The sequence below is a fragment of the Bactrocera oleae genome, chromosome 2 (genome assembly GCF_042242935.1).
Source record: "Bactrocera oleae isolate idBacOlea1 chromosome 2, idBacOlea1, whole genome shotgun sequence".
NCBI classification, from domain to species: Eukaryota; Metazoa; Arthropoda; class Insecta; order Diptera; family Tephritidae; genus Bactrocera; species Bactrocera oleae.
Genome location: NC_091536.1, coordinates 7,256,231 through 7,284,114, shown reverse-complemented (window position 1 = coordinate 7,284,114; position 27,884 = coordinate 7,256,231). Strand labels below are relative to the sequence as shown.

Below are 27,884 nucleotides of genomic sequence, written 5' to 3'. Positions count from 1 at the left end.
TTAAAAGAGTTACTACAATGAAAAGTCTGTCTAATAAGTTATTATTATCAACAATAATAAAACACAAAATTTTTTATAAATTGTCCACAGTGGATAACGCAGTGCTTTATGTTCTTTGTTGTGTGGCGATATTCGTATGTAAACGTCGTTGGCAACACCACACTTGGTAATTTTTCAGTAGGAGAAAAAGTGTCAAAGTAAGTGCAAGTGTTTAAATATTGTTTGCTACATAATTGATTTTTCCTTAAAATACTGCGTTCAATTATAAAGTTAAATACATTTTGTGTTATCAAATTCTTATTGAGTAGTAATTTACCATAATTATTTATTATTACTGTAATTGAAAGCGCAAACGTGTGTATAATGTGCAATATATGTACGTCATCTGTGACGCTGGCAGGCGTCAATGAAGTAGCAGCGCCGGACTATCTTGTCCAAATAAAAATATACATATCATCTTTTTTTTTTGCCTATTTGATAAATGCTTAAGATATGTATGTGTGAGAAAGTGTTATAAGAATTTAATAGTTTGATTGTATACGTTGTTTATTATTTAAGAATAAAAATCTAACCATTCGTAAATAAATCCAAAAATAGCGTAGCCAAGGAACAGTGGAGAATATTGAAATTCTTAACGAAAGCGCACAACATTCAATTGACTGCTTTACAATTTAATTAATATTAATTAAATAAATTACCAGTATAGCAATGCAATATTAAATATTGCGAGAGAAAATGAAAACAACAAGAGCAATCGTAAAATTCTTCAGAGCACAATTGAAGTGTATGCTTGTTAAATGTTGGTGTACAATATAATTGCAATATTTTTATAACAAAACAAATATTGTATTATGAAACTGCTTACACAAAAGACATCGCGCTGTGGATATACCATATTCTCATTTTTTATTGCAAGTGCAAGAGTCTTGCCTAGGGGTGAATGTATTCATTTGCTAAGCAATGATTACAATAAGGCGCCAGTTTGGTTATAAACTTTAACACATTGAAATGGAAAAATTAGGGAAGCCTTATTCTTTATTTCGTTTTTTATTTTCAATAGCAAAAATGACCTCACAATGCAAAGGAATAAAAATTAAATTATCTCATGGATTGTAGTAAATTGTCAACAACATGTTTCCCTGATAATCAAATTTATATCAAGCTGAGCATTTAGCTTTATTATTTGATACGAAATGACATTCAAAAGCAATATAGTTTCTATTTCATATCGTTCTTTCCTGCACCTGTAAACTTATGAAAAGTGATGTTACGTTATATTTCATTTTAGCAGATATGAATTCTTAAGCTTACGCTTTTCGCGTACATACACATATAAATATATAAAAAAAATGGTAGTTATGATTAATCCAACACCACGTGCTAAAATAATTGACCTATGACAACGAAAATTCAATACAGCCTCAATAGTTTCTAATTATTGTCATATAAAGTCAACATTTCGTTGAAAAATAGTGTTTGTAATTAAAATTATTATAATTGGATATACTCGAAACTAACCAAGTTCTATAATCTAACAATGAAATGACTAATAACTCTTGAATTTGTTATCGGAATATGTATATTAACTATCGCCACAGGCAGTAAAAAATTAACTTTTAGAAGTTGCAAGCGATAACTTAATGAATACCCAAGTTGAAGTAGGAAACAAAAATTACTGATAGGACTAAGCAAAATCCCTCATCATATTAGAAGGGCCCACAGTTGTATTGCATATATAATTTAAAAAAAATAACAGATTTTATCTTGACGTTTTTGCTGCAATTAAACGCTTTAGAAACTTGTTTTAGCCAGTTTACTTTTCAATTAATTGCATTTGTTGTTGTTTCGTGTTAAGTCAGCCGGTGCTTAACTTGTTTTGCACATATTGGTAAGACTAAATGAGTTTATTTTCCAACTTAGAATGTTTTCAACGAATATATAATATACAAAAATATGTGTTCAGGCAATGCCCCTGACTTGAATTTATTAGTTATTTGTACTTATTTAATTACGTGCTATTACAATTTCGATATTGAATTGCCACAATTAGCGATAAGAGCAAATCATATCAGAGCAACATTAGGCATGTGTCACGGTAAACGATTACAGTCGAAAAGTCTGGTATCACTTTTTGATAATGCAAGATGTACATACATACATATATAAGGGTATAATGAATTAGTATAAAATTATTACATTAACACAATTACACATCCTTTATATAAGATTAAGACTACATTTAACTTCTTGTATTGCGTTCACAGGAAGACTCTTTTGTCGCTCATAATGCCAAACTCGCTCATTACGTTCAAATTCTTGTGCGCTTCATATACGCGGTGAACAAAAATATTTTTAATTTACTAATTTTTTCATACATATATTATGCACTTTTGCATACATATTTGCACATTACATACAAAAAATATATAATAACATTAAATTTTCCGAACATATATCGTAAATATTCTTTCGAAAGCAATTACAACTATGAAAAGAATTTCAAAATGAAAAGTAATACTGAATTGCGTAGTAGCGAACTGTTTCGAGGAATGCTGCCGAGTTGTTAATCATTGGCCAGATAAAAATCCGGCTGCATTCCGGTTACTTAGACCCGACTGTCGTGGGACTTCGTCTTTCCTCGTCGTCTCCTCGCATACAAAAAACCAGTTTGGGCGACAAAAGAGGCTTCATGTGAACGCAGTCTTAGCAGATACATACAACATACAAGATTGCGCGCAAACCAACTCACATACATACATACGAATATATTTAGGTCTACAATATTAATAAATATTATAAAAATATCAGTGTTTAACTTGAAGCGACGTGACCGCCTCCTTCGTATGGTGTCATAACATTGTCAGCTCATGCATAAATTATCAGAATAAAGAAGTTATCTGCTGATGCTATTACTACAGATATGTTATCTTGTCAACTCTCTCCTTATCTAAAGTTATAGCTTGTACATACATATGTATGCTAAATACGCAAAATATAATATATATTCTTTTAGCGTAACCAAATAATAATATGCTCTTGCAACCATATTCATTTCGTTACAGTTGTTCGTCGCAATTAGACTCTTAACTCGAAGCAGTGCTTCATCATAGTACAGAAAATCTTAGCAAATTTGTTTGTGAACTGTGATATAACACGTGGAAAGAGTATTACGCCTCTACAAAACACACACACACAACCACATCTATCTAACCACTAAACTGATAAAAACAAACGCCAAAATATGTCGCAGAATCAGTCATATTTTTGGCAAACCACCAAACATAATGTTTATCTCAAACGTTCGGCCAGATTACAAATGCTAATAGCGCTTTTGGCCGTGCTAACGTTCTCCACCATATGTCAGGCAGAGGTGGCACGTAAAGAGATTGACGAAAATGTTGCTACATTAAGTGCACCAAGCGTGAGTAACAAATTATCGCGTAATTACTAAACACCCTTAACATAAATAATTTTCTATTTAATTTGAATTTGTTTTTTTTTTCATAAAAAGGCTTTCCCCGATGACAGACAGTACGTAAAAGATGCCATGAATGGAAATGCAGCAAATGATTTGAATGAAGAAAACGCCACCAAAGAGCCAAAATCTAACTCAGGCTTTATCGATGCGTTCTCCGCATCGATATCAGTGATATTATTTACTGAATTAGGTGATAAGACTTTCTTCATAGCTGCCATCATGGCGATGCGCCATCCGCGCTTAATCGTCTTTGCTGGCGCCATATCAGCGCTGGCGCTGATGACCGTACTTTCGGTGGTGTTTGGCATGGCAGCTACCATTATTCCTAAGATTTATACATATTATATTTCAACGGCGTTGTTTGCCATATTCGGTTTGAAAATGATCTACGAAGGTTACTTCATGAAGGACAGCGATGCACAGGAGGAACTGGAAGAAGTGCAATCGACTTTGCGTAAACGTGAGGACGAGGTAAGTCTGCTAATAAGCAATGTAAACAACATGTGTGAATAGCAATATAGCTGTGCCATTTTTTTGCGTATCCTGATTATTTGTTAAACTTGTAGTTACACCATTTTTGAATTTGACATTTATTTTAGCTAGCTTCTGAGCTTTATCATTTCTCAACAACAAATCCCTTTAGTTAATTATGCACTGCCTCAACTGTCTACTTTTTATTACTCGTATCCTTTTTTTTTATTAATTTACTTTCAAAACAAATTGTGTGTGCTTTTCTTATAATTTAAGTAGTAACAGTTGAAAATGCAAACCAAAAGATATTAAAAAAAAAAGTTACACTATTAAGGCGCAAAATCTATGCGATTTATGAAAATGCGATCACTTCATCTTACAGCGCATAAATATCACACACTCACACACGCTACTCACTTAAAAAGAAGAACAACACACACATTTACATATATTGTATATACTATATATTTCTGGCGAATCATGACATGGGAATGTTGAAAATTTGGGTAACAATTAATTATATTATTTCATACATAAAAAAAAAGTTAACAATATCGTGCACTCTCATCATGGGCCACAAACTATTATATTTAAACAATTATAATTCTTATCACTAGCTTTGTAAACTCGCGCTGATTAGTTATCGTACCGCAAAAATACATATTTACTATATAACCATTATTTGGTAGGGTTTGTAAATAATAAGTTATATATTTATAATATATTTATATTTATATAAAATGTATAGCGCATTACAATCACAATGTTGATATTTTTTAAATTACTTTTTTTTTTACCTAAACGATATCTGGCTTATAGTGGAGTATTCTTCAACTATTCAATTCTTAAAACAAAAAATTATTTTTTATTTTTAAATGTATAGATTTACAAAGCAATAACGAGACTCGTAACTAGTTCATAAAATACTCAAAGTAAATATTTATAATTTTTAAGTTTTGAAAATTATTATTTTAAATTGAAAGAGTTAGTACTAGTAAGTAATGATCGGGGATTATTTCCCAAGTTGTATTTTTTCTGCGAAGGTTCATCCTTTGTCCTAAAAACAAGGCTCTATATTTTCAATTTAAACCGTATCTAAAATATATTTTCCCAGCCACTACAGCATATATGTATGTACACTGAACGATCACCATTCAGCTTTTGTATGAAAAAACTTTTTAATTCGACGAGATATATTCACGAAATTCAGCATAGATTATTATCCAAGATATCGCTACAATCTCTGAAGGAATTATTTACATCGAACCACTATACCATACAGCTGTCATACAAACTGAATGATCAAAATCCAGTCCTTGTATGAAAAACTTTTTTTATTTGTCGATATATCTTTACTAAATTTGGCATGTATTATTGCCCAAGGCAAAAGTACAATCTCGGAAGAAATGGCTCAGATCGGACTACTATAGCATATAGCTGCCATACAAACCAATCCAAATCAAATACTTGTATGGAATATTTTGTATTTGTATTTTTTTTATGCTTCTTAAGTATTTGTAATATTATATAGTTCACCAAAATCACAAAAAATTATAATTGAACAATTTTTTAATTATTTTTCAGTTAAATTTTTTTGTTTAAAATTTCTCTTGTTAAAACTCTCATAGAAATTTTTTTTATAAGAAATTTTTTTTATGTAGAAAATTTTATTAATTTTTTTATATAAATAATTTTATTCTTTTTTAATAGAAAATATATTTTTTAAAAGAAAAAAAATTTTTGTTTTCATATAGAATATTTTAATTTATTTAATAGAAAATTTTTTTTTATATAGTAAATTGTATTTTTTTTTTATGAACAAAATTTTTAAATACAAACATTTAATAATACAATTAGTTAAACCATTTGCTCTTCTCCTGATATACAAAAATTAATTTTCATTCCACTGTTTTATTAAAATACATCGTTCACACATAATTCCGGCATTCATACAGCTGCTTTTTAAGACGCGGGTGATTTTCACTTTTTTTTAAATAACTTTTGTGACTAATCGCACGTATATTTAGCTTTAATTAGCGTGCGCAAAGTTGCAAAGCTGTTACACATTGTAACGGCAATATTTATACTTGCATATATGTATGTATATTATACTTTTCCTTATGTTCAATTGTACTCTAATTTTTAACTTGATTTTGCAGGCGTTAGTAAATTGCAATGTTACACTTATGCAAATTTAGCAAAACAAAACAATTTTACTTCAACTAACGAACCTTTAGGCCTAACAAAATTTTTGTAAAAAAAAAAATTATGTTGAAAAAACTCAAAGTTGCATTGAAGGTTTATTTTAATATGTGTTCTTTTGATATTTTTCTCTCTCTCTTTTTACGATTCGGATGCATACTCTTGCACGATTTGCATAATAACAATTATAAATTATTTAAAAAAATATGAAAATCGTATAACTTTTAAATTTTCAACCTTAAAAACGACGCAATTGAATGCCTTTGCAAAAATTTTGCGATAAAACATAAAACTCCCCCATTCCAACTATCAACTATGCGCGCAGTTAATGCGTAAGCGCAGCAAATACGATGATGCTGATGCCAAGCGTAAGAATAGCAACTCGGATAAGGAGGACGAGTGTTTGGAGCGTGGCGCTGGCGTCACTACAAACAACTCGCATGACAGCGACAGCAACATCACTACCACCGTCATTGTTGCACATAGCAAAAATCCCGATATGTCGCATAGACAACGCAAGCATAACAACAATAACAATAATAATAATAATCAAAAAAATACAAATAAAATTGGCTGTGATGTAAGCAAGGATGCCGCTGATTCGGACAACAGCAGCTGCCATGAAAACGATATCTTCCTAAATGGTGTGAATGGTGTTAGTGGTGTTGGTGTCGGTGTCGGTGTTGCCGCTATTGACAACATTCACAAATCGACCAACTTTCACAGCAGTCCCGCACTGTCAGCATCCGTGCTATCGAATCAAACTGAACAAACGAATTGTGATGAATTTACCAATAGTCCGAATAAGCTTAATTTTAAGTCGAATAATGATAGCGGCGACGATGATGGCATTGATGAGCATAATATAGAAATTGTTGATGGTGGTGATGATGATAATGCAACTGTGGATAGTGGTCATGGTGGTACACCGATACATGGTAAACGCGCTAAACAAACGAAAACAGGTAGTGTTAAACATGCAACGGCTATGGTGCATTCAGCATCTGCCTCAGCTATCGTTATGTTGCACAACAACAACAATAAGCCTGACATCATTACAGGGGCCAGTAATAGTATAACTAGTTTAAATAGCCTGAATCTCAACGCAAAGGTCGCTGTAGGCGCTGGACAACTGAATGGCGAGCTGAAACAACTCGGTGGCAGCAAGAAGCGGGTTAGAATCCTTAACAATGTCATTACTAAAACGAAAAAAAAAAACAAATCTCAAAAGACACGTTACCATACAATGTGAATTAATAACACGCACAACAACCACAAATGCTCATTTATACACACTTATTTAATTATTTGAAAAAATCACCAACATTTCAACATTTTATCGTCACGAATTTCATTGTTGTGGTTATTTTATGTACTTTACATGCGTCATCTACCAGTATATTTAATCCATATTGCATTGTTTTGGTTTCTAACCACGTCCTACATTTCCCCTAAACACACTTATGCCTTTAAAAATATTTTTTTGTAAATTATTATTTTTTTTGTTTGTGTCTGTTATATGCAAAAATATGCGAATTTATAATTACTTTATGGCGCAGGGACAAAAGGTTTAAAGCATTTATTTTGTGGTGGTTCTAAAAATAAAAACTAACCTCGTGAAATAAAATTATATTATGATCGGCGAACTATTGCATGCGATATTAACAATTAAGTACTGATAAACATAAAAAAAAATAAGTTTATTATACCAACTTTTAATAAACAAATAAATTGAAATATTTCTGTGGATTTTTCTACACTTTTGACTAGTTATAAAAGCATTTTATATATGTATATTTTTTTTATTATTATTATTTTTTTTTTGACAAATTGATGTCAATACTCTCTCAAAGCGGCGCCAACGTGACGACATAAAAACGTTTCACATGTTAAATATTGTATTAACGTTACCTTCATTAAAAAAAAAAAAAAATTTTAATGTCAAAAGTCCATAAGAAATTTGTTTAAAAAATATATACCTTTCATAAAAAACTTAATATATTTTAACGCGCATACAATGCGCTATAGCATATGCATAGCATTTCATTAAATTTATTTTTTAAGCAACTAAGCATGTTATGGTATAAAAAAATATTTTACATAACCTAAAAATATGGTAAAAACAATTTGTATTTCAATACTCTCAAAGCGTCGTAACCTGACGTCATATAAAGGCGTCTCATGTTCTATATAGTATTTACTTTTGTCATTTAAAACTTCATTATGCAAAAATGAAAAAAATATATAAAAAAAAAATTTTTGTGAAAAGTGTGAAAAATCCATAAGAAATTTGATTTAAAAAAAATTATTTCATTCAAAATCTAAATTTATTTTAACATGCGCAAAATTCGCTTTTTGGTATGCATTGACTTTCCTTAAATTAACTTTTTAAGCAACTATGATTATTATGGGGTAATAAAAAAAGTTTAGATCTAACCTAAAACTATTGCTACCACTTGTATTTGGCATTTAAAAAAACAAAAAAAAAAATCTTTAAAACTTATTGATAAAACCATTCCACATACACTGATACACACACTACATTTATGATTCCTAACTCGTATAGGTCTAACTATTGTACATAACTTGTTGCTGTTCTCAATGCCACGTAACACGTCGCCGTATCAAAAACAGTAAAGTGATTTCAAAAACACAGTTTGTTTCATTAAATATTGTGCGTTTTTGCCTTAGTTACTCGTAACTAGTCAGCCGTTACTCGTTACATGCATTTAGCGCTGCGCCTGCGCTTTAAGTTGTTTATGAAGTGATCGTTTTCGGCTTTTAAGATGCATTTATTGTTTCTGTTTTTTATTTTATTCGATATACATATGATTTTTTTTTTGTTTTGTTTCTTTCAATGTTGTTATTGCTACTCGTTCGTTGTATTTACTTTATTTAGGCTTCGGCTAAAAATACCTGCTACAGTTGAATGAAAAAAATTTTGCTGGAAAACGAAAGTCACTGTAAGACAATTATTTAAATTCAAAATTACAATCGTACATTTATTAATAGTACACATATACTTATATAAATATTTAAAATTGTACCGTGGGTTAAGCTTAATCATTCTTGATAAAGCATACCCAAATTCAGGACTATAAGACAATCACTATCGGCTAAACATACTATAGCTGTTAAAATTTGACGAATATTAATATAATACAGCCCTTATAAAACTTACTGATTTAACAAATCTCTACAGAACAACATATCTCTACTGCGAAATTATTACTTTTATTCTAAAGTTTCTAAACTTTAATACCTCTATAATGTTATTACCGATAATATTCCAGGTGAATTTAAACTAAAGTGTAGTTATTTCGAAACCCTACACACTCTAATATGCGTTTTTGAAAAGTTGTCAAAGTCGGTGATGCCTTTTTAACTAAAACAGTCCCGATTCTATATTCACACAATTCTTTTACTAGTTTCAATGTATATATTTTAGATTTCAAATATTATCTCTACTAAAGTATAGAATGAAAGCCGTTCTTCATTTCTATTTTTTGAGCATTTAATCATTTTCAAGTGTCGGTTCATCTAAACCTTTTTGAGGACTCAAAAAAACTGAGTATTTCCAAAATAAAATTATTCTTAACTCGTTCGGGCGAGGTTCCAATCGAGAAATGTAAAGTATCTGCACTGAAAACACCACAATTTTTTTAAATACCGGTACAAATTTAAAATTATTGGGTTTCGAAGTTTTTTATACATGTAACTCTCGGTGTTGTTGTTTTTTTTTAACTATTTGACTTATCTGTGTCTACTCAAAAGGTCTTCGTTGCTTGTAAATACGTGAATATACCTATAATATGAAGAAATAATTGCAAACCCGATTTTGTACAGTTTCAAAATCTTCAATTATCCGAAATGTCTCCCTTATAATCACAGTTAAATAACTCTGTAAATATGTTGGTACTTATTTCTTATTACATTTTTAAAAATTGTATTGTTATTATTACAATTAACCTCAAAAACGCTGAACTCTCGTTTTCGCTGCAAAAATATAACTGTAATTACGATTTGTATAGTTTATAAATACCCTTTTGTTTATATTATTTCCAGTTATATGCTTTATATTCCATTCGAACCATTCAAATCTTCCCTTTTTCTCATCACACAACCATTTTTTACCCATAACCTCAAAAAAAAAAAACGTCTTATCTCCCTTCCTACATACATGTACCGCAGTTATTTTGTCCGTTTTACTGTCCACCACAATTAAATAAAATATAATAAAATGTCTACTACAACACGCTCAGCAGACGCGTTTAGGCATATCTCAATACTATTTTTTTTTACTGTTTAATTTTTGCCTTGGCCAGTTGGAACGTTCGGCCAGCTTAGTGCAGGATCCGGAAAGTGGTATTGTGCGCAAAAATGCAAAGAAGAGTGCCACACATATTACAATGCGCATACTGATGCAGGCCTTCACGATGACTTTCCTAGCCGAATGGGGTGATCGTTCGCAACTCACCACTATTATTTTGGCCGCCAGCAAGGTATGTATATTTTGCTTTTTGTTCACTTGATACATCATAACAATTTATATTTCACTTTGCAGAATGTCTACGGCGTTATTACCGGTGGTATTATTGGTCATTCCATCTGCACAGGCTTGGCTGTGATCGGTGGACGCATGGTGGCCGCTAAAATATCTGTACGCACTGTTACCATAATTGGTGGCATTGTATTTGTTGGATTTGCTGTGTACGCTTTGATTGTGAAACCAGACGATATTTAAAGTGCAACTTAAAAGTATAGAAAAAAGGGAAAACCAGACAATGGACGGACGATGTTTAATGGAAAAATAGCAACATAACCAATAATTTACGTTACTTCATATTTAAAAACTAAAAACCAGAATACACAAAAAAAAGTATATATATTTTACAAAGTGCTCAAAAAAAATTTACAAATTTTTGCTCTTTTTTATACTTAAATATATTTTCTTCTTACACAAATTTCATATTTTCACAACTAAAGTGCCTTCAAAGCTATTTTGCCATTTTGTGTATTATTTGTATATTAAAATATGCATTCACAAATGAAAAAAAAAAATACAAAAGCAATAAGCAATCGTGACATTTTCAGTTGTTTTCAATAAAAATTTCAAGTTTTTGTGCATTAGTTAATTTTTCGCTTCAGTCTAACCACACTTTTTAAAGAAATTCTTGTAAATTAGTTTATGTTGCACTTAATATGACTAAATTTTTGCCAAATTACTTAAAGAACACAGCTTTTTATTTTATGTATATACATGCAAAGCCAAGTAGAGACGAATATTAATGTGGGGTGGCAAGAAAAAAACTTTAAATGCAAATTTAGAGCATAATGAAGACTTTTGTAACGACTGTTGAAAAAACACAGTCGCTGCAAGCTTATTTAATATGTTTTCAAGCACCTAACCTCAAAATTATTTACGAAAAGCCTTTAGGCTTATTTTTTGTAAAATTTAGTTTGAAAAAAGAAAATATTTGTATTATTTGAAGTGTATCTACAGTATTTTTCTTGTTGTCCCACATTATACTATACATTATACATTAGGTTCATTGCGCTTAATAAAAATTTGTAAACTAATTTAAATAAAATATTAAATAATTTGTAAATCCGCGCGAGAGGGGACCAATCGACAATGCATGTACAGATTATTGTGCGCAACTGAAGACCAAGTGCGAAAACAAAAAAATCCAACCAAAACGCAAACTTGTTATTTATGTATTATATAAAAAAAAATCTAATAAATAGAGAAATATATATTAGAAAAAAGAACGAGAAATAGCTGAATAAAGTGCAATCGAAATTTATAAGCAAACAAAAAAAAATAATAATAACTTCGTTTATATTTTTATTTATTTTTTATTTTTATAACAGTTGTTTTTTTTCTCGCAACATATAAATTAATCGAAAATCATTTTTCAGATACATATACTATATATAGATATTAAATATTGTGTTTTGTTTTGCATTATTAGTTAAAAAAAATTATATTCTTTCGAACTTCGAAATTCGTGCATACATCTTCACTTCTGTGTCATCGGATCGCGATAGATGCCGGTAAATAATATCGCCTTGGCATTGTAATCGTAAATAAGGAAGAGGAATGGATGATTGCATTCGAATTTGGTTGGCTCGAGCGGGCGTGCCGAACGGAAACTGAAGAGCACCGTAGCCGCCGAAGCAGTGCTACCTTCCTCGTCAACATTTATCTTAGCCACATGCTTAGCATCGCCGAAACGCAAGCGGTTGGTGAAAAATTCACCAAGATCACAATCCTCTTCGAAGAGCGAATTAATGCCAATGTCACGAAGTACCTGCGGAGATAGGAATGGAAAAGGTTATATTGCAAGATGAAATCATTGTATATATAGAAATTAAAAGTAGTAGTTCATCTTGTTGTGCGGGTTGGGTGCGTTACTACTACCTGTTGGCTCGTGGGTTCCAATCCCGACTTAAACAAAACTTAAAAATTTACCAATACCTTTTTTTTTTTGAAATAGGCACTGAGGCGGGCAATGAAAAATCTACGAGTACATTTTTGGTATGGAACAGCTTTTCATAGGAACCCTCCGAAAAGAGTTGAAAACTTGTACAATAATTATTAAGTTAGTGAACGTCAGATCTAGAAAGCTGGCGTGTTTAAAGGTGCGTAAAGAAGCGGTATTTTTCGATGGCTTTGGATTAAATTAATAGAGTGCAAAATAAGTAGATTTAAAGTTCCTCTGGCTTCTCGAAGGCATTCTGAAAATGTACGAAGTGGGATGTTCTGGAATATTTTTTATGCGGTCCCCAGAATATCAAACCAACCACTAATATGAGGGTGGGGATGTTGTTGTTGTTGTAGCGGCAGAATTTTGCCGAGTTGACAGTCCTTGACCGGAATAAATCCGGGTCCGTTCCGGTTACGTAGACCCGACTGTCGTGGGAACGACGGTGGGGATCGATTTGACCGGCAAAGAGTAGATATTTCAGCAACTTAATTATATATGGACCGATATATTAATTAATACATGCTCTGGGCTTATTAATTTTTATACGACTTTAACGGAAGTACCCATTTAAGACAACCATAAGTTATGTGTGTGACATTAATAGATCATCTTAAAAGCGTCCAATTTCATGTATACGAGTCTGATCTAATTTCATGAAAGTTCTCATAGAAATCTGTTTGATGTTCACCGTCATTGTAACTCATGTAGGACTAATAATGTTATACATCTACACATATGTCTATTACAATTTGTAACGAGTTATTGGCACTCGGATTTCTTATATGAACCTTCTATTTACATAACAACCTCGAACGCTAAAGTTTTACCAGTATCGAAAAACAATGGCACAAGCTATCAAGCGCAAGTTAGGTTCACACTACACAAAATATCACTGTCAAAACATCGACTAATGTTTTATACCAACTATAAATTATAGAGACCACTTACCGGTACCAATTCCAAGTTTTGTTCAAAAGCGAATTTCGGCAGCGACACGTCGACCTCGCGAGCCATACCCTCTTTCAGCGCATCGTCCAATGTGTCCGGTGTCAATTTAGCCAAAACGCCATCCAAATTATGGAAGGGTGGCAAAATTATGATCATTGACATATCTGATTCCTTCTCATTGTCATTGGAAGTGACATAGGGCATTTCCAGCACGTAGGCGCCCAAGTTTTCGTCCAACGCTAAATTGTAGGTGCCACGCTTGTGCATCATATCGACAAATGATTGTTTACTCTCTGACGTATAGAAGATATCTTTCTTGGTATCTTTCGGATCGAATTTGTTCGACCACTGTCCCTTGAAGTAGGCGGCATTTGCCAACACCAATTTTGTTTGTGCGTCCACCTCTCCCATCTTCAACATGTCGGTTATTTCATGCTTTGTCACATTACTGATCCAATTGTTGATTTCAACGCGACACTCTTCTGATTTATTTTGGAAATCGAGTTTAGCCAACTCCTGATGGAAAATCTGCTGCACACATTCGGTTGGCTCTTCTTCTTTATCGAAAAATATACGATCGGCTGCGGAAAATTGCAGTGGTGAGTTCTTCGAACGCGAAATGCGACTGCTACGCTCCAAAGTGTAACCCCGCATCACGTGATTCTTATTCTTTGCCCACTCTAATGATAGCGCCTTTGTCAGTTCAACCTCTGTTTGGCCGCGTGAGCCGAAATAGGCCAAGAGTAGTGCATGATATGTGCTGTAGGGTGAAAAGAAGACATTCTCATTGGGTGTGGCCTTATTGATGGCTTGCAGCATAGACAAAGTGAAGTTCTGTTGACCGCGATACAGATCGGAATGTACGGCGCGCGGCACATCATTAAGATTTTGTGTAATTTGGCAGATTTGCTGTGCAAAAACACCGCACGTCAGACAGCTCACGAGCAATGCTAGAATTTCTATGCTTAAACGCGACATTGTGACTTTACTGATGAAGTATCTGCAATGAAATGGCAAATTTTGTTGTAGTGCGTCGAAATATATGTATGCAAAAAAAGCTTAGCTATTATTTAGAATTTCGGGTTTAAATCCTAATTGTGAACAAAGCAAAAAATCGTTTAAAACAATGAGTTACTAGATTTTGATTACTGCGGTATGTTATTTGTCGCACAACGATATGTGAAAAAACCCACAACAAGTAAATGCTTTCAGCGCAAATGACCTTGCCGTTGAGGCATCGAGCCGCATTTCAAATCGGTGAGACATCACCTTTGGCATGAAACAAAAACGGCCAATTCACTTTGTTACACGCTTGCTGTGGGACTGAGTTCCACTATCCGTATTTGCATAACTAATATTTATTCAATATCTTTTTCCAATTAATTTCGTCATTTAAGCAAATTATCATGGCGGCGACACGTCAAATCAGCTGACTGCGGCTTGCAAGCTAACAAAACGTGACCCGACTGCTAGGTGGTTGGCCGCTCTTCAACTTGACTCATTTGGCCAAAAATTTCGCAGCTGTGATTCTGTGTAAGCTGTGATCAAGTACGATTTACAAGCAAAAAAATGCACAGGGGCGTATCACGACTACCAATCGTGCTATGTGGAAAATGATTAGAAACTCTTAGAAATTATTCGCAAAGCAAATATTCTCATATATAAGCTAAGTCTTATTATGGACGAAAGACGTGTACAAAATTTCAGATCTCCAAAACCGAGGGACTGGTTCGCGTATATACAGACAGACCGTTCCGTTTACATAGACCTATTCATTTGTTTTCTAAGTTTATTTTAGATATGAAAATTTTTTGTTTATAAATTTAGATTTGTGAGTTGGATCTCCCGCAGTATTCGGCAATTTCTGGCCAAATTTAAATCAGAAGAACATTAAAGGATTCATATCTCAGTAAAGGTAAATTGAAAAAATTAATTATATAGAACTTTATTGACGAAACAAAAGCCCAAATGTCCTATGAAAGATAAGATAAGGCTCGTATATAATAACCTTACTATTTACGGCCAACCATGAAAGTTCGACTTTATACTTGCTGACCGGATTTACTAGTCTTGACATATTCTTAAATTAAATTTCAACAATTTTTTTAAAATTACGGTGGTTGTGAGCGCGTCGTCAGTGCTTGAAATAGATATAGTGTTATATTTAAAAAAAAAACAACAAGCTTGATCGAGACAAGTATTTCTAGTATTGGAGAACGTCCGTCTATCGATAGAAATCTAAAAAATCGCTTCAACTAAAAGCAACATTTGTATTACAAATTGTTATCGCGGATTTTAAGGATATTGGAAATGAGAAAAATTGGTCTAAAATAAGCTACTAATTTACGTCACTCATAACACTTTGCTGGGCAAATTATGACACGTAATACTTTTTTTGCCTAAAATTCGTGACACGTCGCGGCCATGTGTCAAATCCGTACCTGTACGCATACAAAACTAACACTTATATTCGCTTAAGCGTTTTGTATGTATGTAGATAAATGTGTAAAAGAAAACAAGAAATAAATATAAAAAAATTTCAGTGTGACCACCTGGTGAACACGCACCCACAATCCAATTAGCAAGTGGGTTTTCATATTTTGTAAATTGCGCCGAAAGTAAAACAAAAAAAAAATAGTTTTTATTATTATTATTAGTTTTTTTGCAATAACAGCATTTTGTCAACCTTGTCTTTCAGTAAATCTCCCATAATCGTTTAATATCTTTACGTGCAAGGAGAAATAGTTGAGACATCGTAAAACCTTCAAATTGATTGTACTTTGGTGGGCTTAATTTGTCAGTATAATTGCAAAATTGATTTATTGGACTTATAATTTAGTCATAAGTTTAATCTTTCGGATTCGATAATTTCCGATCGAGTACTCTGGGCAATGCATTCAGCTTTTATGCGCGATGCAGTAATTTGATTAAGTGAAAATACTGCTTTAGTAAATCTGAACCGTTAGATTCATTTTAAGAATATACCTAATTTTGGAATCTACGACATCTATCTGCCAAAAAAATGCGGCTGCTAGTAAATAAAACAGATAGAAAGTTCTCGTTAAAAAAGTCAAACATCTCCTATACTTTCAGCCGCAGCCTAGATGTAGTCAAGTAATCGAATCTGGCAATACCAAAGTACAAAGTAGTAAGAAAATCAACTTTCACAACTGATATCTTATTCTCGATGTTCAGTTCTGTTTTATGAGTGCAATGGCTGTAAAGGGACGAAGACTATAAGTATAGGAGAAGTACTTATTTTTCTGCCACTTTAGTTGCTGCTTGCCCTTTTTCCCAAAGCTCTCTGTGTAGCGATTACGAAGTTAACTCAATTACTTTCTTAAGTCTATTTCTTTGTTGCTTCTTATTTGTATTTTTAATCGGTCCAATCGTACTTTTAGTTTGAGAATTATGATGATACCCTTTGCCGTCTCAGACATCTTACGCGCCTTTATTTTTCGATCGTTTCTAATATATTCTCCTTTTATAGAGGATCTCTGAGAAGGTATGTAGTCTCTGGTTGTCTCTTTTAACGACATAAAAACTAGCTTGCGTGATCTTTGAACTGGTTATCCTCTACTCAAATAAACCGCTGTAGTTATCGTCCCGTCACTCGACCAAGACGCGGTAGGAACAGCTCTAAAGTGGCTTCAGAACAACAAAGCCGGATTTTCACAATATGTCAAATCCTGAAGAAGACCTTCGACAAACAAATCGAACCCGATCACATTTTCGTCGATTTCAAAGCCGCTTTCGACAGCCACGAAAGAAGCTGCATATTCCACGTCATCCCTTAATTTAATATGCCTGCGAAACTCATAGAATGGCGTTGAGCACAACCATCAGCTCCGTCAAAATAGGGATGGACCTCTCCGAACCGGTTGATACCAGACTAGGTTTTGGATAGGGTGAAAAAGTGTGCGCCTCACTAATCTGAACCGCAATGGCCCTGCACTCTGAATGTACAATATTACTGTACAATACTACTCGCATCTTGGGCCCTATGTCACTGTTGGCAACTATAATTATTTGAAAAAGTGAAGGAACATGTCTTTAGCGAAACCTTAGATTCGATACACTTGCGTGGACTACGAAAGTTAGGGTGCCCACGCATCTAATTGAAAGATCAAGTGGATAACAACCTGTCTGCACTTGGAATTTACAACTGGTGTGAGCTCGCAAAAGATAGAGGCAATTGGCAAACTTTTGCGTTCTTGGCCCACGGTTATACTACCAAAGAAGAACCAGAATCCGAAAATTATATAAGTCAATGCAGTGCGAGGAAAAAAGCGTCGACAAACATTATAGCGTTAATTTTTATGTCTCATTTTCTAAATGAGTCGCATTCGAAAGAGACTGGAATAAATTTTGTAATGACTAAGTATACTTGTATATGATACTTAGTACAGATGTACTTGTATCTACGCAAAACGTTTACGAATCCACTTTAGATCAACAACGTACCGACAATAAAGTGTTGCATTTACAATAATTATTGCAAATAAAACAACAACAATAAAAAGTGAAAGTTTCGCAACGCCAATATGTTGCTGTAAAAATATAAACAATCACATATGAGTTTAGTAAGTGAAGTCTTTCTCGTGCGAAAATCATAAAAAAGTATTTCCACTAACTCTGCAAGCAAAAAAGCTCAGATTTGGGAAAAATTGCGAAAAATAAGGGCTTTTCTTAAAGCTTACGTCATTGGACTGGAGTTCCCGGCTGGTGTATCACAGTTTTCTTATAAGATCTCGACAATACCTCATAAGGAAAAATGTATAAATCACGTATAGCCATTTAAATAAATACAGCTGACATTTGTTTATGAGTTCGTGAGTAAAAAATTGTGAAAATACTCGTTAACTGGTTCACAATAAAAAGTTAGTGACGGGTTGAGACTGCTTGGACAAACAATGATTCACGAGTTGCGTATGCTTACTACATATATTATACTTATGCAGATGTACTGGTATATTTTATACTTGTACATAAGTATTTTATACACTCTCCGTATAATCTTCAGCGGTGTACAAAGAGCATTGGTCTTCAACGATGGCGTTAAGCAAATCTTGTGCAACATCAGGCAACACAAATACCTTTATTTATATATAATATTATATTATATGATAATACGTATGTGTGAAAGCCTATAGTAGCATAAGGAAAACAACAATCTGTAGCTGTGATTAAGCGTCCGAAGTAGTTTCATCATGCGAGTACATTTCATAATGAGTTGGACTAATTGGAAAGCCAAAGAAAGTCGAAGAAAAGTTGTTTTGGTATTTTTGCATTTTTGTTGTATCGAAAACGAGTCCAAATAAATAAGTTTCCAAGCAATTGCAGCAACACTCAAAAATAATTTGCAAGAAAAAATATTGATGACCAAATTGTAGCTCCATCAAGAAATTTTGGAAATGCCCCCAAAGCCAAACGCTCATCAGTCATTCGAAGAAAAGTTGTCACTGTGTGGATAACGTGATTATTAATGGTGCTAGCTTAGTGTGGCTTTTACGTTTTCTATCTGTCGTTAGTTGTAAAGTAGCCTAATAGATGGATGGTAATTATCTATTAATTGACTATGCATTTGCAGAGCTTGAGCGACTTGTTCTGAATAGACTTAGCTTAGAAGAGTGATTTCGCAAACCTTAGCAGCTATAGTAGAGTTATTCTTACATTTTTCGACCTTCGACACTTAGCTGCATGTCAATTGAAAATTAAACCAACTGTTTATACCCTGTATCGTAAATTAGTTAATTTGTATATGAATTATTTAACTAAGCGCACTTAATGAAGCAGATAGTCATTCAAATGTGGTTACACTTGGGGAAATACCTCGCTATTTAAGAACTTCGTAATTGGTTCTGAACGTTCTCTTTTATTTTCAACGACTGGGAAATCCTCAATTATTATTAATTATTATTAATTTATTCGTGCCATTAGTTGTTAAATTCGTTAATATTAATATTTTATTGACCAAATAGTCGAAGGTTCCCACATGCGTGAACAACTGCAGAAATATTTTCTATATATTTTAGAAATTTACGGAAATACAGACACAAGTTCTACGCTTAGGTTTATTACGATCTAGAGGACACAGTATATTACTCTGAATTTCTATATTAAACTTTCTTAAGTTAATGGAAACAGTTCAGTTGTATAGTATATTAGAGTGGGTAAAAAAACGAATATTTTCATTTCACTTGGTACTTTGAACAATATGTTCTTAGACATCTTTAAAGTGATCTCTACAAATATGAGCTCTTAATTGTAACGTGGAGTTCCTCCGTCTTATAGTTTTCTATTCATTTCATTCATCATTAGCAGATAGAAAAATTCATATCTCGCTTCCAACTATTTTTCATATTCCTTGTGCAAATATTGGTACGGAGTTCTTAAGTCTTAGTAATATTACTACCTTAGATATATGGAATATACATCCTCCAGAGATCTCATTGCAGTGAATAACTCCTTTAATCTCTGTATATACACAGATGTCATTTTCTACAAATAAGTTGATGGCTTTAGCGAAGAGAATTGAAAACCCCAGTCAAACGGAATAATAGGTGAACGCCAGTAATTAAGAGGAAAACCCGACTCTATGCAAAATTATATATTGATTATAACGATCTTCCAACTTGTCAATAACATTTTATCAATATGATATGAACTTTACGGTCTCGGTTATTACATTTTTATTGTCACTAAACTTTTTTACAGCAAGCGTTCTCTTGAGATCTGGTCTGATGATAGGAAAAAGTGTCTAAGCGCCAGATTTAGAGAATACCGTTTCGATGGTTCGCAAAATGGTAAATCGAATGATTTTGAACTCACGCGGCAACACATTTGCACATAGCTTTCACACACAAATTTCTAGAAACGTTATGTCTCTCGGGTTCCTTTGATAGCTTTAAAAATCATTTTCATTTCTTATTTTAGTTTTGGTCCGTAGCAACCTCTTTTGGAGGTTAGCAGAGTTTTAAGCATACACTTACGAACGGCAACGCCTGGAATATATTGCTTTCATATGGATAGGAAGGATGATTTTCAAACCGTGGTTATCACATAAGCCAATTTGAATTAGGTAAGTCCTAAAATTGCAAACGGCCATGTTAAAGTAAAAAAAAAATTGTCAAATATTATATATTACAATCTATTTACTTTATGGTTGTGATAGTTACGGAATAATAACACTTTAAATACATGTAGTATGAACGCAGTGCGGTTTCCAATATATATTTATCCTGACATGCATACAGACTTTCGGTACAATACCCCAACTTTTAAACGAGAGCTAAGCTTCTCAGCTCAATTACTTTTATCATAAATGGTCATGAGGTTATAAGCAACATTTAGATAAACGCTGCGCAGCAGATTATGCTGAACGAATATATGTAGTATGTAGGTATTTGAATGATAATACTTACTTGACATTTCGTAATCAACAGCGACAAGGTAAGATAACCCTGCTGTAATCTACAATGAAATTTTGTTTTTCATATGTAGAGTATATGTCATTTAGAGCGTGAACTCTGTTAACTTTGAAGTTTTGATAAATGCTTTTGTTGTTGGCTTACTTTGTAATAATTAAAATTTTCGTTGCGTGAAAGAGCGTTTTAAGTGGAAATGTTTATACATACATATGTGCGTACGGTATATGAGCATTCATATTATATTTAAAAATAAACTAATATTTAATAATTATAAATTTTCCTTATCTTTTTTCAAGAGAACTTGTGTTGGCATGCATATGGTAAAAACCCGATTTTATTATAACTATTGCGAATCTTATTTAAATGTATTTATTTCAAGCAAATGCCGATTAATATTTATATATGAATGCTTGCGGTCATAAAGCTTACCCATAACTGATTTAAAGCGGTTCGCCTCGAAAGATAATGATTTAAGCAGCTATAAGCGACAAGCAGATAAAACCTCCTGGGCACAACAAATTATTTGACTGAGATTGAAGCGTATGATCCTCCGAAAGGCAGAGAATAAAGCAACAAACCTGGGGTTTCCAATTATCGAGTCTTCATATATTGTTATTTTTTTATATTATACAATGTAAAATTATATAAACAATATTAATAAAGCTAAGGACAACAGAATTAATACCGCTGGGTCTGTGTTTGAAAGTATGGGTTTTGTTATTGTAAAACCATCATCTTTTGTAACTGTTGTTGCATAAAACTGTGATTTATTTTATTTCAAAAGATGCTATGACCTACAGGCGAATTTGCTGTTATATAAACTTAACTAAGTTTCAATATAATTGCATTATATATTTCCGATTACAGTCGCTCTTCGGCAGACAATGCCAGAAGACTAAGAAGCTTTTCATCGGAATTAATCTGTTGTTCAGAGGAGTCCGAAGTTCATTCGAGGGTTCAATTACTCGCCCTATATACAAAAATGCAACAGCACATATATATACATAAATACATTTTATACAATTAAAGAGGAACAGAGAACCTTCTTCGCTTACACAACTTGTTCTTACCATAATAGTTTTTCTAGTGCAGTTCCGCTTTTTAACCGACTCTGATAAACAAAATTGACTTTTAACCGGTAAATATGCGATCATATAAGTGTGAAACTAATATAAATTCAAATAATGTATAAAAAATCAAATTAATAAAAAAAAAATATATTAAATATTTTTAACCCGCTGCGAATGTCATTGAGTCGCTGTGACCCACGCGAGTCTTTATAATATTTTCAAAATAAATAAATACTTAGCCTAACAGCCGGCATGACAAATGCAATTTGAGTGAGATATGATTTAAATAATAATTACGTATATAAATACTATTTCCAAAGAGAGTAATATGTATTTATATGTAAAAAAATGTATTCGAAGTTTTCTTGAAAAGAGCTGTAATTGTTATAATTTAAGTGCCTAAGAACGCAATGTATATTTTATTATACCTCGAACAGGTGTTTGTAACAAACAAAAGGAAACGTCAGAGACCAGAGAAAATATATGGCATATAGCTGCCATACAAACTGACGATCGGAATTAAATGCTTGTATTGAAAACTTTTCACGAAATTTTGCAAGGTTTAAGACAACGGTTCCATCTACGCAGAAATTGTGCAGATCGAGTGACATTAACATATTGCTGTCATACAAACTGACCGATCAAAATTCTCGTAAGGAACATTTTGAATTTGTGAAGGGTATTATAGCTTCGGTGCACCCGAAGTTAACGTTTTTTCTTATTGTTCTTTTTCGTTTCACTTATAAACTGTAACAACAACTATAAATATTTTTATTAAGGGTCAATATCATTCAAATTCATTCGCGGTGGGTTAAGAAACATGAAAGTGGTGCTAATTTTTGTGTCAACAAAATGTACGTACAAACATAGCAAGTTATATATATTTTCATCTATACATTATTTCGCGTTATATTTGGTGTAAACACACACATTTACATACAAATGGTTGACTTTGTCTTGCACTGTTGCTACAAAACAATGGAGACAACATTTTACGGTACGCGTAACCTCCAAAAACACATGAATAAACTCAATTTATAGACAATAACAACAACTCGAAGCCGGATCTGCGGCTAGTGAGCAGATGCGTACAGAGCGGTATATATATACAAATGTAGAAAGGAAGTGAAAACCGGAAAATCGCACAAAATGCATTTTAAAATGTTGCAAAGTGAAATTTTGTACATTCGTATTTACATATGTATGTATGTCTTTACTCATGTTAACACATATACAAGTATGTGTGTATGTACGTATATGCAATATATAGTTGCACATTGTATTTATTATATCCTGTACAGGCAAACTTACCACCAATTTTTGTAACATCCAGAAGGAAACGTCGGAGACCCTATAATATATATGATCTATATATATATATATAATACATATAAATAATCAGCATGGCGATCTAGGTCGAATAAGCCATTTACGAAATAGTTTCTTAGTGTTTGAGACATTGAACGGAAATTTTACACACGTTCTTTTCTTCCTAAGAAGCTGCTCATATGTCAGACCCACCTATATCGAATTTTTTTCAGATCAGCCTACTATAGCATATAGCACACAAACTGACCAAATTTAAGTTATAGATCTTCTTATAGCCTTTAATGCTACAAACAATGCATTTGTGAAGGGTATAATAGCTTCGGTACAGACGAAGTTAATATTATATTTTTACCGGTTTTTAAGTAATATTGAAGTCTTACAGTATACGAGTATATGTACGTACATATACAATACATATGTACTTACGTAAAATTAGTGATTGATGTGCTTGAAATATTATAACACTGACCGACTTCGCTGAGGTTTTTGAGTGATTACAATTAAGAATTTTTCAACAAAATTTAAAGTATAGTTTTTACAAACACTATATTTTTTAAAATTAAAACAACTTCAAAGTAGTTTAAAATTATCTCCATCCGCTTATCGAGTAGCATTTCTTTGATTTTTAAGAGGAAAATATTGTGCCAAAGACTCGACAAATGTCTTTGATATTCAAAAGCCAAAGATCCATATTCCGGTCATCGCTGGAAAATTTCGAACGGTATTTCTCTTTATCTACCATAAATAGACCAACAGTTTTCGAGTTAAGTTGCAACACAAATTGATCAAGTAGGGAAACACTGAATTTAAAGGCGTTAATGGGGGCGCTTGCAGCTCTGTTATGTGTTTCTTTGAAGTATTACTCCCATTTGATAGAAATGTACTCCCATGTGGGGTCTTTTTTTGCATTTTCTGAGCAGATTTACCATATTAATGTATATAATTTTTTTAACATCCGAAAGAAAAGATTTCAAGAAACATATAGCCTCCTGACTTGACAGTTTTTGATTGAAACTAGGTCTTTTCGATTTTAAGTCGAAGAAAAGTTTGCTCCTTAATGTTTTGAATTTAAAAAAATACATTATGTTTAGTATATAAGAAGGTAAGTTTACACCAAATCTCGTGAAAGAACAAACTTTTTTTGTACAAAATAAAATCAAAAAACACAAAATCTTGGGTATATGAATTTTTCACATTATTTTTCCTTTAATCTTTGCTATTTTAGCTTTCGTTTCCGATGGATTACAACCTATTATGAATGTCTTTTTTTTTTTTAATAATTCAAAGGCTTCTGCACCCCGGAAGTCAACATATCCGTGATAAATAAAATCGGTCTAGGCGTTTTTGAATTATTAGTGGTGTAACTAACCCGACTTGGTTGTTTGTTATGTAGAATACGTACTGAAAATTCAACAATTTCTCATAAATGGAGTGAGTTAAACATTTGGGTAGACCGTAAATAACTCTCCGATTACTAAATATGTGTTACTAACCTAAAAGTTTAGACTATGCTCAACTGAATTATAAGATTCAAACAAACGAATTAACTTATTGTAGAATCCGTTTTTTCGATTGAATTGTTTTTAGATTTCATATTTAGTGATTTCATTTGCTATTTTATTTATTTATTTTATAGCATCACGTAGCCATCTTTCGCCGCTGTGTTGACACACGTTATAGACACCGCTCGTGATAGCGCCACTTTGAATACAAAAGCCGCTTGAAGAGAGCTAATATGCTGCTTTCAAGCTAATATGAGAAATTCCAGCCATAAAAAATGCACACACAAGTCTAGCCACAAAGAAACATTAAAAAAATTACATAAAATGGGAGTACAAGGTATTAAAAAAACCCATTTCGAAAACAACACACTCATTATTGTTACATATAAGCCAACGTATTTTAATGGTGAGAGGCCTGTATAGTGGACGTTAAACAAATAGTTTATACATATATGAATATGCATATGTGTATACATATGTATATATATTGTATTTATATGTATGTATGTATTAAGTAATTTGAGGTTTTCCCCAAAAACTCCTAAATCACTGCACATACAGGAACGTCAGAGCGGCGCGCGGCCGCAACAGCGCAAGGTGATTGCGTGGGCGCGTTGAGAGCATAAAGTAGATAAATAAATAAATTTTATTTGTGTGCATTTTAGTTTTGCTTAATGCAATTTATTGCCAATTACTGCTTCAAAATAGCAAGGTTATTTATTTGTCATACATTTTTTTTGTTTTTTTTTTTTTGTTTTTGATTGCGTGGAAAAGTTAAGTGCACGAACTGCATGAAAATTATTGAAAAATACATTGATGAATTAACTTTAAATTTGAAGTTATTTCAAAATAGCTTTCAACTGCAGCTGATAAATGACTGCATACATAGTTTATTCATTATCTTTCGGCTCATTTTGTATTTCTTACTTTGGTTGGTTGCCTCTTGGTTGTGGTGATATAAGTGACCCGTTGAACCGGTCAGTCGTTCTTCTCTCGTTTTTTGTACAATATAAATATTACGTGTTGTGGTGATCGAATGGCAAAAACACTTGTAACAACTCTGTGCTGGCGAAACTAAATTAATTTCTTTTATTTTCTATATATTATATATTCTTATTATTTTCTATTTGCATGTCAAGCTCGGCTTTTTTTTTAATACAATTAAATATGTACATATATTTGTATTTTTACACTTTCACTTTCTTCTTACATAAAACACGTCTCAATTCCACTGACGCTCAAGTCGGACTGAAACTTTACAATTACGAACGACAAATGCACAGCTCACTTTGGTCCGACTTGTTTAGTTTATTTATTTTTTTTTTTTTTAATATTGCGCTCGTTGAGTCGAGCTTCGAGCTTTCAATGGTGAGCAATACAATTAGCTATAGTTATTGAATATGGCAGCCAGTGGTCCGGCGCTCAGACAAACAAATTAAACTGCTAGAAGCTCAAAATCGATTATTGTTAAAAATTTATATGAATTGTTAATATATAAAAAAAAAAGTAAAAAAAAAAAAATTAAATTGAGTTGTACACAGAGCTTTTACATTCATCATAACTTACAACCAAAATTGGCTCTAGTCTTAATACATGACACTTCGATTGGTCCAGAACTTTTTCGCGACATTTTTTGTAGATAGGAATATGTTCCGCAAAGTCGTAGTACATTAGTTTGCTCTATAATCAGTAGTATTCATAGCGCACGCAATGAAAGAAATTTTTATTTAATTATCATCCGATTTCACCCATTTTCACACTGTCGGAAAGTTGTCGAAATGATTTATCCTGGGCAATTTATAGGTTTTCGATTGTAGGCGTGGCAATGGTGCCAAAAGACATGTGTAAAAAGTTTCTTCAAGATGTCTCCTTTTTATTCAAGTTACAGCTTGCATAGACGGACGAACGGGCATCCAGATTTTAGCTCGTCCCGTCATCCTGATCATTTATTGGTACATATAACCCCATATATATCTCTATTAGTTTTAGGTAATACAAACAACAGTTAAGTGAACAAAACTATTATACTCTGTTATAATACATGTGGCAAGAGTATTAAAATCTTTCACATGTATGTGCATATATCGTGACATAATCGCTTTGCCTAGGTAACACTGGGGGTTTTTCGAAATTTCAGTTTTTTCCCATTCGTAAAGAAATTTCTATAGTTGTAAAAAAATCGGGTAATTTGTTATTGTAAAACGAAATATATTAACAACGCTTTACCTCGTAAATTATGGATAGAAAGTGTTCAAAATTTCAAAACGATCGGAAATATTTTTTCACAATTCCATCAATTCAATAATGGTTTAAGGTACCTAAAGGGTACTTTAAGCAAAAAAAAACATATTTTCCATTTTAGAAAATCCTTGACTGACCTAATACGTTGATCAAGCTCTGGCTGATCTGATAAATATTTTTCTTACCAAATATATACTCTAATCCCCATAATGAAAGTTAAATAATGACATTACTCACTAACGGGTTAGCATTTGTTTTTGGTAATCTTCATAAAACAGGCATATATTTTTTTAAGTATTTTAAAGCGTAGCGATCAAATACAATCATCCAAATCAAGCGCGCGAAGACCGGTAAAATAAGCATATTCCAAAAATATTCAAACTTATTACTATCGGAATAAAAGCATGCATCTTCAGAAGATGACAGAAGCTTGTACCGCCAAAAGTTCACTTGACCTTGACGCTATGCAATTACTCAGAAAGCATTGGAAGCGTCCCATATTCGGGTCGCCGGGGCTCTGCAACAATTTTTTGAAAAATTTTTCTCTAGCAATTCACCATAATCATCTCCGATCTCCGACTTTCATACGGGCCTGTTCAGCGATGTTTAAAGTTATAAAAAAAAAAAAAAACAACCGTATCATCAAATAATATATCAATTCTACATACTGTAGTAAGACTATAAGCAGTAAAAGAGAAATATATTTAAAATACCTAGTTATT

General features: G+C 32.6%; 2 protein-coding genes and 1 long non-coding RNA gene across 5 annotated transcripts; 2 read left to right on the top strand and 1 right to left on the bottom strand.

Annotated features, from left to right (window-relative positions):
- The first annotated feature begins 98 nt into the window (after positions 1–98).
- Positions 99–11,238, top strand: LOC106614366 (putative divalent cation/proton antiporter TMEM165). Of its 3 annotated transcripts, XM_014230080.3 has the most exons (7): positions 99–197; positions 3,063–3,421; positions 3,512–3,949; positions 6,477–7,116; positions 7,213–7,325; positions 10,477–10,653; positions 10,716–11,238. In XM_014230080.3, the coding sequence occupies exons 2-7, from the start codon at positions 3,242–3,244 to the stop codon at positions 10,893–10,895; spliced, it is 1,728 nt and encodes a 575-aa protein (XP_014085555.2). In that variant the 5' UTR covers positions 99–197; positions 3,063–3,241; the 3' UTR covers positions 10,896–11,238. The 3 variants fall into 3 exon arrangements, with proteins under 3 accessions (XP_014085555.2, XP_014085553.2, XP_014085556.2); XM_014230078.3 differs by having other exon boundaries at positions 6,477–7,325; XM_014230081.3 differs by lacking the exons at positions 6,477–7,116; positions 7,213–7,325 and having other exon boundaries at positions 104–197.
- Positions 11,239–11,976: 738 nt separating this feature from the next.
- Spn88Ea (Serpin 88Ea) lies at positions 11,977–26,147 on the bottom strand. Its single transcript, XM_036373254.2, has 4 exons — positions 26,132–26,147; positions 25,849–25,995; positions 13,591–14,590; positions 11,977–12,465 (listed from the first exon to the last, which is right to left on the bottom strand). Exons 3-4 carry the CDS (start codon positions 14,566–14,568, stop codon positions 12,175–12,177), a joined length of 1,269 nt encoding a protein of 422 aa, XP_036229147.1. The 5' UTR covers positions 14,569–14,590; positions 25,849–25,995; positions 26,132–26,147; the 3' UTR covers positions 11,977–12,174.
- LOC138856966 (uncharacterized) lies at positions 20,311–21,702 on the top strand. The gene is made up of 2 exons (XR_011395937.1): positions 20,311–21,340; positions 21,400–21,702. It is a non-coding gene; the product is annotated as an uncharacterized lncRNA (long non-coding RNA).
- Positions 26,148–27,884: the final 1,737 nt, after the last annotated feature.